The 14,501-nt window shown below is 37.3% G+C and overlaps 2 protein-coding genes across 2 annotated transcripts; both read left to right on the forward strand.

Annotated features, from left to right (window-relative positions):
• The first annotated feature begins 243 nt into the window (after positions 1-243).
• On the forward strand, positions 244-4,592 carry LOC141899851 (L-proline trans-4-hydroxylase-like). Its single transcript, XM_074786419.1, has 9 exons — positions 244-537; positions 821-917; positions 1,392-1,473; positions 1,826-1,924; positions 2,011-2,102; positions 2,184-2,274; positions 2,585-2,714; positions 3,593-3,744; positions 4,227-4,592. Exons 1-9 carry the CDS (start codon positions 531-533, stop codon positions 4,350-4,352), a joined length of 876 nt encoding a protein of 291 aa, XP_074642520.1. The 5' UTR covers positions 244-530; the 3' UTR covers positions 4,353-4,592.
• Positions 4,593-5,673: 1,081 nt separating this feature from the next.
• LOC141899628 (glutathione hydrolase 1 proenzyme-like) lies at positions 5,674-12,694 on the forward strand. Its single transcript, XM_074786043.1, has 12 exons — positions 5,674-5,809; positions 6,357-6,575; positions 8,315-8,440; positions 8,564-8,640; positions 8,809-9,001; positions 9,163-9,320; positions 9,564-9,710; positions 10,050-10,180; positions 10,481-10,662; positions 10,831-11,056; positions 11,685-11,798; positions 12,321-12,694. The coding sequence occupies exons 1-12, from the start codon at positions 5,760-5,762 to the stop codon at positions 12,474-12,476; spliced, it is 1,779 nt and encodes a 592-aa protein (XP_074642144.1). The 5' UTR covers positions 5,674-5,759; the 3' UTR covers positions 12,477-12,694.
• Positions 12,695-14,501: the final 1,807 nt, after the last annotated feature.

Here is a 14,501-nt window from a genome sequence, read left to right on the forward strand (position 1 = left end):
TAATATAAATGGTGCCGTGGTATAAACTCGATTCATTTTCTTCTTAGTCATGGGCTTAGGCCGGTTAAATTTAGTAATTTGAAACATCATGACAGTCTTTTCCGGAAGGTGGCGAAGTCCACACGCCTTAATGCAGGGTTTTTGTTTGTTCGTTTGTTTTTTGCTTTACGTCTCTTGAACCTTGGTTTGCTTATACTAACCATACGTAGTATCGGAATCATTCATGTGACCACACGGCGGGCGTTGCCGCACGCTGTAACAGCCAGCAGGACTCGAACCTGCAGTGAATGCAACAGCATCAGACCAACAAACGACGAAACAAGAGTACCGAATGCATAACGAAACTTCATCGCGTCATCAAACAATGAATATTTTTGTACGTACTTCAAAACGAATTGATAAACTGGATAGTTTATAGGCCAACTTTCGTATCATACGCTTGGGCTATATAATGTCTAGTGATTATAGTTATTAGTACAGTGCGTGTTCTCCGGCCGAATGATCGAGGAGACCAAACAAAAAAAATTACAATGAGAGGTAAATAATGACAATGTAAAAATAAGTAATAAGTTTATGAAGTCTTTGATTTTTCAAGAATCATTTGACTTCGTCCGAAACTTTATCTCAGAAATTACTGAAACATGTACAAACCCGCTGTTGAGCAGAAATTGAAATTAAACTGGTACTATATCAAACTATACTTTTTAGCTGTACATACGATGAGCTTTATATTCTGAAATCCGACGAATTCAGAATAATTCCCAGGTTATTTAACAAAAAGGATCGTAATCTGCGACACATATAACATTTCCTTTTTTAGGCTTACCTACCAAAGATTTTGCTTACGATCCTGCAAATTTTTCGGTGACAGATGATATCAAGGAACAATATAGCAGCAATGGGTTTGTTGTTATAAGGTACGTATAGGCGAATATGTTACATATCTATTTTGAGATACTTCGTTGATAGTGCAACAATCGGGTATGAAAAGTCTTAAGTTCTTATATCGTTAATTTTACCCGGTTCTGTCAGGTATCGATGTTACTAAGATTAGGAATCATTTAGTTAGCATAATAATGTGTTAAATAAAACAAAGATGACATAATTGGGAAAATATTGATATCTTCCTTTCTACGTGTGTCTCAGCCAGTGGCGTCCGGGCATCCTCCCTCCTAAAATTTTGAGGTCCCTTAAGACCAACTAAACAAAAATTGATTTTGAAGTGACAATTGTTTACCATTCTAGCGGTTCTAAAATCATAATGAGTGTATAATGAGGGCAATGAAATCACGACGATGCTTGGAAAAGGGCCCTCAAGTGGACGCCCCCTTTCTGTTAACCCTGGATCCCTGTTAGCAAGGGTCTTATGGATTTTGTTTCTACGGTTTCAGAAAATTGTTCAATTCAGGCGAAGTCGCTAAAATAACAGAGGCGGCGGAAGATGAAAATGGCATAACAAAATATGCACTTATTGTGAGTAGTATTACTAAGTTATCTAATAGATTCAACTATAAAATTGATACTTCATCGCCAAACCTTCGTCTTTCGAAAGTCAAAAAAGCCCATTGCTTATTTTCATAGGCCTATTGTCAACCTAATTTTCGAATGTCTTTGATGGTTCAAAAAAGAAACTTTTCAATTTGGCGTTGCCACAATATATTGATGTCCATTTTTATTTCGTATTTTGTGTCTCGACCTATGGCTACAGTGATGGTCTTATTGTCATTTAGGTATAATTGTTGTCCAAGAATAAATTGGCATTCATATACGTATTTTCGTGATAATAATGTATGTCTGATAATGTTTAACTATGTTTTAATTAAAGTCAGATCACGCGAAAAAGCTCACTTTGTGGAACAAACCAGGAAATGATATTACCGGGGTTATTTCTCAATCCGAGAAAATTGCTGGTACAATGACTGAGGTATACAATGTTGCTGACTTGGAGAGAACACCATTTTACTTTTCCGTTTTGATTACTATTTGCTTCCTCGTATATATATTTGCAAGCTCATGGGCGGAGAAATATACCCGTATCACGGAAAATTGATCATGAAAGAGGCTTTCTCGGGCGGAGCGCATCTTTGGCACCAGGACTACGGGTAAGTAGACAAATAAAGATGCGTATCTATAGATTTTGCGTATTTGAGTGGTTCCGAATAATGTTAAAACCTCATATTCAGATACTGGTACCCAAACGGTTGCCTGTTTCCCGATATGGGTACCGCGTACATAGCGGTGGACAAATGTACTGTTGAAAACGGATGTCTCGAGGTAGGACTATGAATATCAATTTTGGCAATTTAAAACAAGAGCTTTTACATCGGTATACAGGTGTATATAGCGGAAAACTTCTAAAATATTGCAAGCGGTTGTATTTCTATTCTAAGCCTGGGGTCGGTTGCATAGTCACGGTTTATAGACCTAACACCAGTCTAAGACCCAGTTCTAAAGCCAATATAACAACTTAAGACCAGTACAAAGATTTAATTAAAACCACTTTTGGACTTAAGCCACGACTGTGCAACTAGCCACTGAGATGTAAGTACCGTATTCAAATCGAGGTCGATTTTTTGTGTTAAAGGTATTAAAAGCTTCACATTTGGCGGGACGTCTCGACCATAACTATAACATGTCACAAATGGAAGCCGATCCAGACCGAGTCGATGCATTGAAGAAGATATGCGAACATGTTTATGTCTGTTTAGAACCAGGTACGTTGAAAATATATATATATATATATATATATATATATATATATATATATATATATATATATATATATATATATATATATATATATATATATATATATATATATATATATATATATATATATATATATATATATATATATATATATATATATATATATATATATATATATATATATATATATATATATATATATATATATATATATATATATATATATATATATATATATATATATATATATATATATATATATACATATACAGGCTTTGATATAAAGAGAATCCCACAATAATGACGAAAAAACAAAGTCCGAAAATGTTTCTGCTAGTATAATTCATCGAACGTTTTGACTATATCCTAATAATCATCTTCAGGAATACTCCTGTATTCCTGAAGGTGAGTATTAGAATATTATCAAAACGGTGAATAAACTACTAACTCAAGAAAACATTTTCGGACTTCATTTTTTGTCGTTATGATGGGATTCTCTTTATATCATCGTCACAACACGGGTATAGTGTCTTATCAATCGTGATACAAGCTTTGCCTAACGCGCTTCAACTATGCCATTTCAGTATTCGATTGGCACATCCCTCTCGCAAAATTTCAAATGCATAGTCCCCTATGGTTAAGACTGAGAAATAATAGCAACTAAAATATATTTATTTTCGTTAATTTAGTTAATTTAGCCTACATACAGTCAAAATGAACAATAAATAGTTTTTAATCAATCGCGTGATACGGTCACGAGGGTACCAGTGCAGGCCTACTAAGCGTTTACGAATAACCATGGACTCTAAAACGAAATGCTCTCGTTTTAGAGTCCATGGAATAACCAAGATTGGAAATAGATTTCTGTCATCGATGTTTTCAGGTGATGCCGTGTTCTTTCATTGTAAACTGGTCCATCAAGCGAAGGAAAATCGAAGCCCCAATCGGCGTTACGCTTTACTGTACGCGTATAACCGCGCGTCCAACAACTCGTTTAAACCACACTTCCATGCCAGTTATTTTCCGATGAAAATAGTAAGCGAAATGACACTATCCACTATCTTAATTGCTGGTTCTAATAAAATGTCATCCGTGATAAGTATATTACTCTAGATTGGCAATATCTAGGCCTACGTATACGTACAAGACAGATTGCGTGTACGGGAAGTTTTTCTTCACTTAATGAAGGTCAAGATAAGGACAATTATGTAGATTGAATTACATTTTTTTCAAGGTCAGGCTTTAGAACTTATACATCAAAGCCCGCATACTATCACAATTTTAGTATAATTATGGACCCAGTTACACATCCTCGATTATGATTTTATTCTACATAGAGTTGAAACATCGGAAATCAACTTATTTAAACTCTGAAATCAAAATAAACGGTCTGCGCAACTGAGTCCTGAGTCCACTAACACTTTTCTGTAGATGCGTTTTAGACTATAGGACGAAATGTTCATGATGATTTTTCAAATACTCTTCGTTTCACGACATCTAAACCGTTTTTCTTACAGTTGGCCAATTCGGAGATAATGAAATGCACCAACAAGGACATGTCCGGAAAAGATTTTCTCGATCCAAGTGTTCTTGAATCCAAGAGTTTGATGAAAGATCAAGTATATTTACAACGTGTGCACTAAGTGGACAACATCAACCTGTATTTTGATTTTGATAGTGATCGTCATCGTGGCTTCTGTTCTGTTTTTGCTTTTGGTTATGATGGGAATGAAGCGTATACATCGTTCAAGATAAAACCAAAGATTCACCTGACATGCATTGACGATACTTCGATGAATAAATTCATAATGTTAATAATTATCATAATTTTTCTTCATAATGTTAATTATAGTAATAATGATATGACAGACGGCTAAACAATACACGAAATATTGAAGTTTTATCTTTACTCGTCTGTAAGAAACCGCTTCCTTTCGCCAAACACTTCTTAATCAGATATTCCCCTGTTCTTTTGATTAAATTGTCTGAGCTATTGCTCAATAAATGTGTAAACTTGAATAGGGGGATCCTGTCTGAAATATTGTGGGAGGAAATGTTTTTGTTGAGTCGGGGTACCCGCAAAACCAGCTACACCGCCATTTTGAATCTGTGTCAAATTACACCGGCTTATAACCCAAAACTTTGAACTGGATTTTTAGACTCCGCAATCCATATATTATCACAGCACCAACCAATACAATATTTACATCCTTCTACTCGGATTTCGGTAAAGTTCTTTTGAATAATTGATTCATTTAAGAGAAAAGTTCAAATGTGAAATGTAGAAGAAATCGAACGCGGACGACCAACTATCTACTAGCGAACCTGGCGGATCCTCACCTACCAGAAGTGGAATCCTCGATTGCCACAGTAGCACCACGGGTACCCCATTACATTGTTACAGGGGTATGCATGTATGCATTTTTTTCATCGTCAAAAATGACGTAAACCTATATTCAAAAATTTTCATTGAAGAACAAATTGCCATCCCAGGATAACCAGATTTCACATAAATTTCACCAAGAAGCCCAGAAAGAACGCTGCCACAAGTGAAATGGATCCATTTTTAAATCGCTAGGACTGCATGGATGATGATTTTACAGTATATAGGGCCTCGGCAATCAACTAGAAGGCGATGGGTCATACCTTAGAATAAGATTAAAAATTTTGTAGCATATTTTCGTTTTTGTATATAACGTATGTCCACTATTCATAATTAGCGATTAGATCCTTCCTGTAGAAGGGAACAACGCATACGCCACTGTCTTTTGATATTCGAAATTACGGTCAAACCTGCTAATATGTACCTTATATAAACATAATGTACATACGTATATAACTTTCCACACAAAATCATGTTCCAAGAACAATAAAACGAAACGCTTCAAGACGCACAGACGCTACTATTCTATACACCGGAATTTCTTAAATACAATCTATATATAGCGTAAACAGCAAAACCAGTACTGCCTGGGCGCGGTATCGGGGATCAGTACTTCAGAATATTTGATTTTTGTCCGTTCTGTGAACTATTATTACCTATTCGAACGATGGAGTCGAACTGGGAAAGAAACCTTAATCTGCCGAAACCATGGAGAAGGTACGTAATAAATGTTGAGAAGTACTATAAGATTTTCCCAGTTAATTAGGGAATAGTTACGTCGTCTCGGTTTGTGTCTCCTCCCACAAACGCCATAAGAGAGATAATATTTACGTTCAAGATGAGTGAAAATGTCATTAATGTAAGACTACTTCGGGAGAGTAAAGTGTTTGGTATGACGGCCGATTCAGGCCACAAAATTTCCATTAAAAGAAAATTGTTTGAAGAAAGAACCCAATCTGCTAAAAACAACTTAGTTGATTGATTTCAGCACCTAATGAAAATATCTGTTTTAAAAAACAACTTTTACCTAAAAGATGGTCCGAGTAAATTAGGGAATAATTACACAGATGGCGCACTTGATGACAACAACTGTTTTTATTTCAAACAATTTCTCTCTTTATCAATTGGAAATTTTGTGGCCGGGTCAGCCGTATTTCGGCCTCTCTAGTCTCTTCTGAGCCCTTCCGAAACGAAATATGTGAACTAATGGTTAAAGGGCAACATGGCTCAACGTTTGAAAATTTGACACATTTTTGTTTTTTAGTTGCACGAAGAAACAAATGATCGGTTTATTGGTGTTCATGGCGGTGATCATCGCGTTGTGGCTGGGGCTGATTCTCGGGGTAATCATGAAGTTGAATAAAGGCGAGAAGCGTGTGGAAATAAAGCCTCCGCCGCCTCTTCCGCATTGCGCCGGTCAAGCCAAAATTTACAACTACGCCGCTGTGAGCTCCGAAGTGAAACACTGCAGCGATATCGGCAGGTAAAGAATATCGAGTCAGGGGCGGATCCAGGGGCCGCTGTTTTTTGAAAATATATATCTTAAGTTTATTTGCCGTTAAAGCTGAGCGGCCGGTTGTAGAAAGCTCCATAACAAACTAAATCACATCCACTGGAGTAGGTGGGGGACTGATCAGTTTAGAAAATTATATATATATATATATATATATATATATATATATATATATATATATATATATATATATATATATATATATATATATATATATATATATATATATATATATATATATATATATATATATATTTGAAATTTCAGGATAAAGAGGCATAATATAGAAATACTGCTGAGGGTAAGGGAATTATCCGCAACAAATGAGGGGGTCTGGGAGGTCCTCCCGAGATAATTTCTACTGCTTTTTGGTGCAATTTCCAAGCAATAAATGAAATCCTGGTGCAAATTTCTTTCTAGAAAATTTACTGCATTGAAGTGTTGTTTCCAGGCAATAGAGATGAAATCCTGAATATGGTAGGCCAGGGTCCAGTTCCACAGTTCCGAGTTAAGATTTAACTCTGAGTTGAACTATCTCTGAGTTGATTCCGCCTATGGCTGGTGAGGATCCACCAGGTCCGCTACTTGTTTACTCGGTCTTCCGCATTCAATTTCTCTATATTTCAGTTATTTAACTTCTCTTTTAAAAGTGAATGAACTTTTTCTGAAATTCTTTTGAATCAATTATCAATGAAACTTTACCAATCACTGAGAGTAGAAAAGTGAAATTTATGGGATCCTGTGATAATCATTAACACAGGATCCCATTTAGAATTTCTGTACAAATTTCGTTGCAATTTGGCATATCATTTCTCGTGATACACTCGGATTGGTATCTAGGATGAAATGTAGCAAGATTTTTACCATTCATAGAATTAGAGAATTTTGGAAACAATCCTGTATCGTTGTCCGAATGCACAGTAGCGAATGCACACGAGGTGGAATTTCGCTTGCCACAAGCGCAATCTTCGATTGCCAAATTGGAACGTAGATTCCTCAAATTAAGAATCGACAAATTGACATGGATGTAAAAAAAAGGCATAGAATACCAGAAGCTTTCCCAATGACAAATATGATAATCTTTCAGTGCCAATAATTTCGATGATGGCTCAAACCTAGATATAGCCTGTTATTAGAAGAATAATTCAATACTCAATATTAAAATCATAATCTTCAATATTACTATGAAGTCGATACAATATAAACCGCACGTCTGTATGATGTTATTATTCATGGTAACAAAATATAGATCTGGCCGATTCGGAGATGTTAATTTTCAAGTCTTTTAACTAATTCCTGCTCGTCAAAGATAATGTCATTCATGGACTGGGCTTGAATGAATGATCCATTTACTAATAACATGTTCAATATTATAAACATAATTTCTTTGGATATAACCTCGTAGATAAAAAGGTACATATATAAGAAGGACAAACCCAAGCCCTAGGGGCTGAGCCTGATAGGGGGATTGCCCTGGGCTTCGAGTAATTTCGAGTAAATTCCTGCTCGTCATAGATAATGTCATTCATGGACTGGGCTTGAATGAATGATTTATTTACTTGTAATATGTACAAGATTATAAACATAATTTCTATGGATATAATTTCATAAGTACATATATAACAAGGACTACCCCAAGCCCTAGGAGCTGAGCCTGATATGGGCATTACCCTGGGGTTCGAGTAATTTCATATCTATCGATGTTTCAGAGATTTCCTGGCAACTAAATACGCCTCGGCAATCGACGCTGCGATCGCGACGCAACTTTGTGTCGGGGTTTTGAATTTTCAGAGATCAGGAATCGGTGGAAATATGATGATGACCTACTACAGCAAGTACGTAAAATGAATATTTAGGTTCGGTGGATAGTCTTCGCGTGAAACGACGCCGAAAAACAAGCCATTTCCAGACTATCTTTCGCACGGTCTTTTAATAAACGTGAATATTTTTTCAAATAGGAAGGAAAATAAAGTCTACACGCTGAATGCCATGGGAATGGCGCCTGGAAATGTGAAGAATAAGACAAATTTCGATGGTAAATTGATAAATTCCAGTCGGGCAGAATTAGAAGACTTTACGATCCGATTTGCAATTAGTTAAAATACATCGTAGGAGTTTGATAGGCCTATATGCGTGTTGAAATGACATGCCATTCTACTAATATCTAGAAATTTAATTTGACATATTATTGTTCCTCGTTTAGGTGCTAAGGCTATCACGGTACCCGGAGTTATCATGGGTTACTACGAGGCTCATCAGAAATTCGGCAAGATGCCCTGGAAGGATTTGTTTCAACCGGCCATTAAACTAGCGAGATTCGGATTTCCATTAACGAGGGCGGTGTACATGTCAGCAATGGCTTATCCAGACGTAGTCAATAAATCGCCTGCGCTGAAGTAAGTACCACGAGAAAGTGGACAACCAAAACTTTCCCGTTGATTATTTCGATGAATCGATCAGAACACTTCCCGTTTAACGTGTATCAGTTAGTTTCGCGTGGCGTGCTCAGTGGCTTTCATTCGGTTGTGTTGGTTATTTTGGTCAACTTTAATTACAGGGAAATGCTTTTTAACGGAACATCGCAGTTTCCGATTGGAACGGAGCTGAAAAACGAGAAACTTGCTCAGACCTTGGATAAAATTGCCACTTCAGGTCCCACGACATTCTACGATGGCCCGTTGTCTGGTGATATTGTTAACGAGATACAGAAAGCAGGTGATGATGCGCTGTAGACGATGTAACAATTCGCTTAAAGATTGACCTAGATTTGCAACTGAAAATACAGGGCCCAGTTTTATAGACTGGTATTAACTTTAACCCGGGGGCTAACGGGTTAAAGATAATACCAGTCTGTAAAACCGGTCCCAGGGTTTCATTTTCTGTTTCTGAAAAAACACTATTTGGACCAATCATGTTCCAAATTTTGCAAACATTTTTTCAAATCTTTGTGTTTTTCAGGCGGAATTATCTCCTTAGAAGATCTGAAGGCGTACAAGGCTAAGTGGGTGACCTCCGCGTCACTCCGCCTGGGGGCGGATTTGATTGAAACTACACCGCCGCCATCTGGTGGCGTCTTAGTACAATACATCCTTAACATTTTGAACGGTATTATTTGGATAAAATTCACGAATTTAGGTCTTAAGTAAAATTTTCAATCGACCATGCTCGCATTCCGAAATCTGTAATGAATTTTCAGCTTGACCTTGACCCTGCAGTTAAATTTGAATCGAAATTTTTACTTCAAATACTCACAACTTGATAGTCATCTAATGATCATGTTGTCAGGTTCAAGATCAGGCCATTGAATATCTTTTTTACGATTAGAAAAAAGCAAAGAATTGTTTGAAAATCTAGATGAATGCTTTGGTTTGAATGTTTTGTCCTTGTGTGAGAAACCCTGACAATTTTCACGAAATGATGTTCTAGCGTATTATCTGTTTACAGGATATGGAATGAATGCGAGCAGCGTGGCCACTACAGCCGACAAAACACTGACCTATCACAGAATGGTCGAAGCCATGAAACTAGCGTTTGGGAATCGCGTCAAAATAGCCGACCCTGAATCCGTCACCTATGTAAGATACAAGACATGTAGGCTACTTTTAGTAAAATGTAGTAAAATTTTCAATAATAACTATTAGGGACCAGGTTCAGAGTCAAAACTTAAGAAACATTAAGTCCAGGCTAAGCTTATTTTGATGTTTTGAATCTATTTGAAGTATTTTAGACTGGTCTTATTATTCAAGGCAATTATAGACTTTTTTCCTTTGGAACTGGGTCGAATGTTTTCTAACAAATCTTAAAAGATGTTTAATCGTTAAAACATCTTCACCTGGATAGTCTTGAATCTGTTTTTTTTTTTAAATTTCATGCAGGCCTACGCTAATATGCTGATAGCAGACACTGGAAGTGAAATGCGAAAGAAAATAAGTGATACTAAGGCGAAGAACGACACGGCCGAATCAGAAACGGGTGCATTACGAGGCGAATCGTCACACCTTTCGCTGATCGCGCCAAACGGAGATGCCGTTTCTATGACAACATCGTTAGACATGGTGTAAGGAACTAATTTATCGTTATTGTTTACGAGATTGACTGAAACACATATTACGAAGCTGTCGCAATATTCATTCGAAAACAATCATCCTAAAACGAAAAAAAAAACGAAAACCAATCAGCATTGTTCTGAATCTCGTGATGACCTAATCATATTTTTTTTTGTTAGATTTGGTTCACAAGTATGTGGAGACACAACTGGTATTTTGTACAACGATGCAATGGTGTCGTTTATGCCCGATAGCGTCAATGCACCGGGCACTTCCAACAATAAGGTCGCCCCGAACAAGCAACCGTACACACCGATGTCGCCGATAATCGTGGTTTCGAACAACGCCGCAAAAATCGTCGTCGGTGGAGGCGGCGGCGCAAGAGCCACTTCTGCTTTGTCCACCGTGCGTGTAACAACAATCTTAAGGCGAATTCATCCCGTCAAATCAACTGATTTTAACTAAAAGCGCATTCGATCCTAGTATTATCAAATTGGATTTAGTCTAATTTTTCAATTCAACGCGGCGGAAAATTCAAATTGATTCATCAAATCACGGAATCACCTCCGGAAGTGATTTGATGCGGTCTGATTCAAGATGGCCGACTCACAATTTCTCACAGGAGAGTTTCCGTTATTTTGTTAGCAGCGAACATGCTCATTGCTGTGTGTAGATAAGATCACGTGGAATCATAAACTGAACATTTTAGAGCCAATCATCAGTGTTATGAAACCTCCCTATCCAAGCTCAACCTACCTTTTTGAAAAACTGATCAAAATGGTCAAAATTTCAAATGAAACTGAAGCTCATCTGAGAGAATGATATATATGTCAAAGACCATTGGCAGTATTTTCTTGTCCGTGGCTTTGGACGAATCGTCTAATTGATCCTATTGTGCTAATTCTATTTGATTAGATGACACGTGACTAGGAAATTCAAATCTGATTTGACGGAATAAATTTGCCTTTTGATTAACTCGATATTCGATTCATTTGTTAGTTTTCGAAATTGTTTAATTTCTTTTGATTTGTAGATCTTAGCCCGTGCGCTTTGGTTCGGCGACAGTCCGAAGTATGCCGTGGACGCGAAAAGACTACACAATCAAAAAGAACCGAATGATCTATTTTACGAGGAAGGATTTGATAAGGTATATATTAATTTCATTCGAGAGTAGTAGCTAATTGTATTGAGCCACGAACGCGCTCTTCCGTGACCAAGGAACTCGTGCCCCCGTCGCAATTTTTGTCTGCAGCACAAGATCTAAATCATATCCTCTGAAATGTCCCGTAAGAGCCTAGAAAGTTCATGAAAATGACATTTCTAAATTTTCTAGACCCTTGTTTTGGCTGCGTGGACTTGTTTGGACTTTTTCAGTTTATATTTCCATTTCTTCGTGCTCCTGTCAAAGTCTGCCTCTGGATCCGCCCCTGATTCATTAGAAACGTTATGATAAACTACAATATATACTGATAAAACCTATGATGCAGTCGTTCCCTGTTTAGTTTTACCTATGCAAGTTACCTTGTATATATCATACTCTGGTGACTTAAAAAGCCCGAATGGGATCTCGTTATGAAAATAGGCTTCACCGTACATATTGTGTCCAAGTCACAATGATGAATTAAGTTGACGAGTATTTCTAAACTAATAATGGTTATATTTGTTGAAGGCCGTGCTGGATGGTTTGAAAAAACTGGGCCACGAAACAAAAGACGACGAAGATTTGCCCGGTAAACCCGCCAACATACAAATGATCATGACTTGGCAAAAGAAGATACTGGCGTATGGCGATCAAAACTACGGAACCTGCCCGAGCGGTTATTGAGACAAAAACAGTAACTTTCGAAATAATCAAATTGAAGAACGATTCAACAGGAAAGAACAGTGGTTGAACGATTACTAATACCATGACACAGCGTGTGTAATCATTATTACTTAAACAAGACAGCAAGAATATTTTATTCATGTTTTGATACATGTAAAAATCGTATCTATAGGTAATCAATATATTCTCCTTGCAATTTGTAATCATGTTTTTATATATTATGAGAATAAAAACGAAATTTTTTTTTTGAGAAACATAGGCTATATATCGGCATGTTTTTAGAATTAACCGCTTGCGCTTAGGACAGGCCCGTGGGAGTAACGAACGAGTCCCCTAAGATTTTCAAAGCGCCCTTCAAAAGTCAGTGTCAACGAAAATTTGGGTCAAGATTTTTCAAAATTTGGAAAAATATTTCATGTTTTTTTTTGGAAAATGATGAGTTATTACACTAACACGTTCTTGGATGTAAGCTCACTTATATACATAGGGTCGTGATGGCGGCACATTCAAAGTTCAACATATTGTTATGTAGCTATTCTTGACGCACCTTCCCGAGTGCAAATCGTTAGGCTACGGGCAAGAATAAAAAAGGCATTATTACAACGAAGATTATAACAAACGTGATCAGATGAATCATTTTATTGCTGTACTCAATTGAAATGTAAATGATGAAAATCCCTTAGTTTGAAAATCACATTATCATTTCTTTCGACGCCCAGTAGCGCCCATATAACCGTTGTGATAAATTGGTGGGCGATTCGGGAGATTGTAGTATATCGGAAGTGGTGGTGGATACCAGTGTTCCGGTGGTATGCCCCACGGTGGAAACCAGTAGTATTGACGAGCCGCATTACCGAATTGACCATGTTTAGGTTGAGATAATTCTTTGCTTTGAGTCTGCGAAGGTTGTGCGGTCGTTTTTTTAATCCCGCTTGACTTCTGGCCATTGGTTGAGGCCGCCTGAGGTTTGGTTTGTTTTTTAATGACGTCACTGGCAGACGACGTTGTCGCAGTACTCGGTTTATTTTTCTTTGTCGTTTTAGACTTTTTGTCGCCCGCTGGTTTTTTATTTTTATTCACTGTTTCTACGGGCAGCTGAATCACTAACGGCTGCTCGCCAGCGTACATAAGATCGGCAATCGACGGCATATCAATACCCATAGCTGGATGGAAAAAAAACAAAGAGGCACCTGAGCAAAGCGAAGCAGATTCGAATAAATCAACAGAATCCTGTCACACTTGCAAGGAAGATTTGACATTTTGATTAAAACCAGTGTCAGATTAAACTTTTCGCTCGCTTATGAAATTACATGATTTTTTAGACTGCGGATATCGTCTGCACTTGCACATCTTTGCACTCAAAGCACCGAGAGGTGCAGTGACCTGTACAGCCCATAAGACAATCACCGTTACCTTCATTTGACTATAGGCCTACTTAATTTTTCTTTGCTGTCAATGTAGATTTAAGTTAAATGAAAAATAAATTATTATCATCTTAACGATAAAACACTTACGGACGCACTGGCAAATTCGGCAGCCGTTTTTGTCACGTACGAGTTCACAAGTGTTCGCCATCACCGTCACACACAACGGGTCATTACATTGGGTTTTAGGTTTTTTCTCCGCTCCCAGAACACGATCTAAAAATGACGTTTAGTAACAGTTATTTAACATCTAATAAGACAGCAAAATATGTATTCTTTCCTTAGGATGTATACATACGTACGTCAATCTTTTTGATGATACAAACGTGGGGACTGAGCAAGGCCATAGGAACGTGTTGGGGATGGAGGGGGCACAGATAGATATATTGCCTTTTCTGATAATAAATACAAACAAATTTTCGTGCAAGAAATTTTTCTATCTCACAAGTTCAAAGTCCCCCCCCCCCCCCGTCACATTATGATTACATAAATTCCAGAAAAATTTCTTTTGGTAGACCAAATATTGGCCCACCCTGCCTCTGTTCCTACGGCCATGCTGAGCGATAATTTCTAGCACTTAGTAGATTTTTTGCTCGCATAT

This window comes from Tubulanus polymorphus, chromosome 2 (genome assembly GCF_964204645.1).
Source record: "Tubulanus polymorphus chromosome 2, tnTubPoly1.2, whole genome shotgun sequence".
NCBI lineage: Eukaryota > Metazoa > Nemertea > Palaeonemertea > Tubulaniformes > Tubulanidae > Tubulanus > Tubulanus polymorphus.

What these genes read in the sequence shown, in the direction of transcription:
- LOC141899851 (XM_074786419.1), top strand. An exon ending in AATGGGTTTGTTGTTATAAG is followed by an intron (nt 918 to 1,391) that starts GTACGTATAGGC and finishes CTACGGTTTCAG; the next exon opens with AAAATTGTTCAATTCAGGCG. An exon ending in TAACAAAATATGCACTTATT is followed by an intron (nt 1,474 to 1,825) that starts GTGAGTAGTATT and finishes TTTTAATTAAAG; the next exon opens with TCAGATCACGCGAAAAAGCT.
- LOC141899628 (XM_074786043.1), top strand. Translation starts at nt 5,760, where the DNA reads ATGGAGTCGAACTGGGAAAGAAACCTTAATCTGCCGAAACCATGGAGA. An exon ending in TAACGAGATACAGAAAGCAG is followed by an intron (nt 9,321 to 9,563) that starts GTGATGATGCGC and finishes TGTGTTTTTCAG; the next exon opens with GCGGAATTATCTCCTTAGAA. An exon ending in ACCCTGAATCCGTCACCTAT is followed by an intron (nt 10,181 to 10,480) that starts GTAAGATACAAG and finishes AATTTCATGCAG; the next exon opens with GCCTACGCTAATATGCTGAT.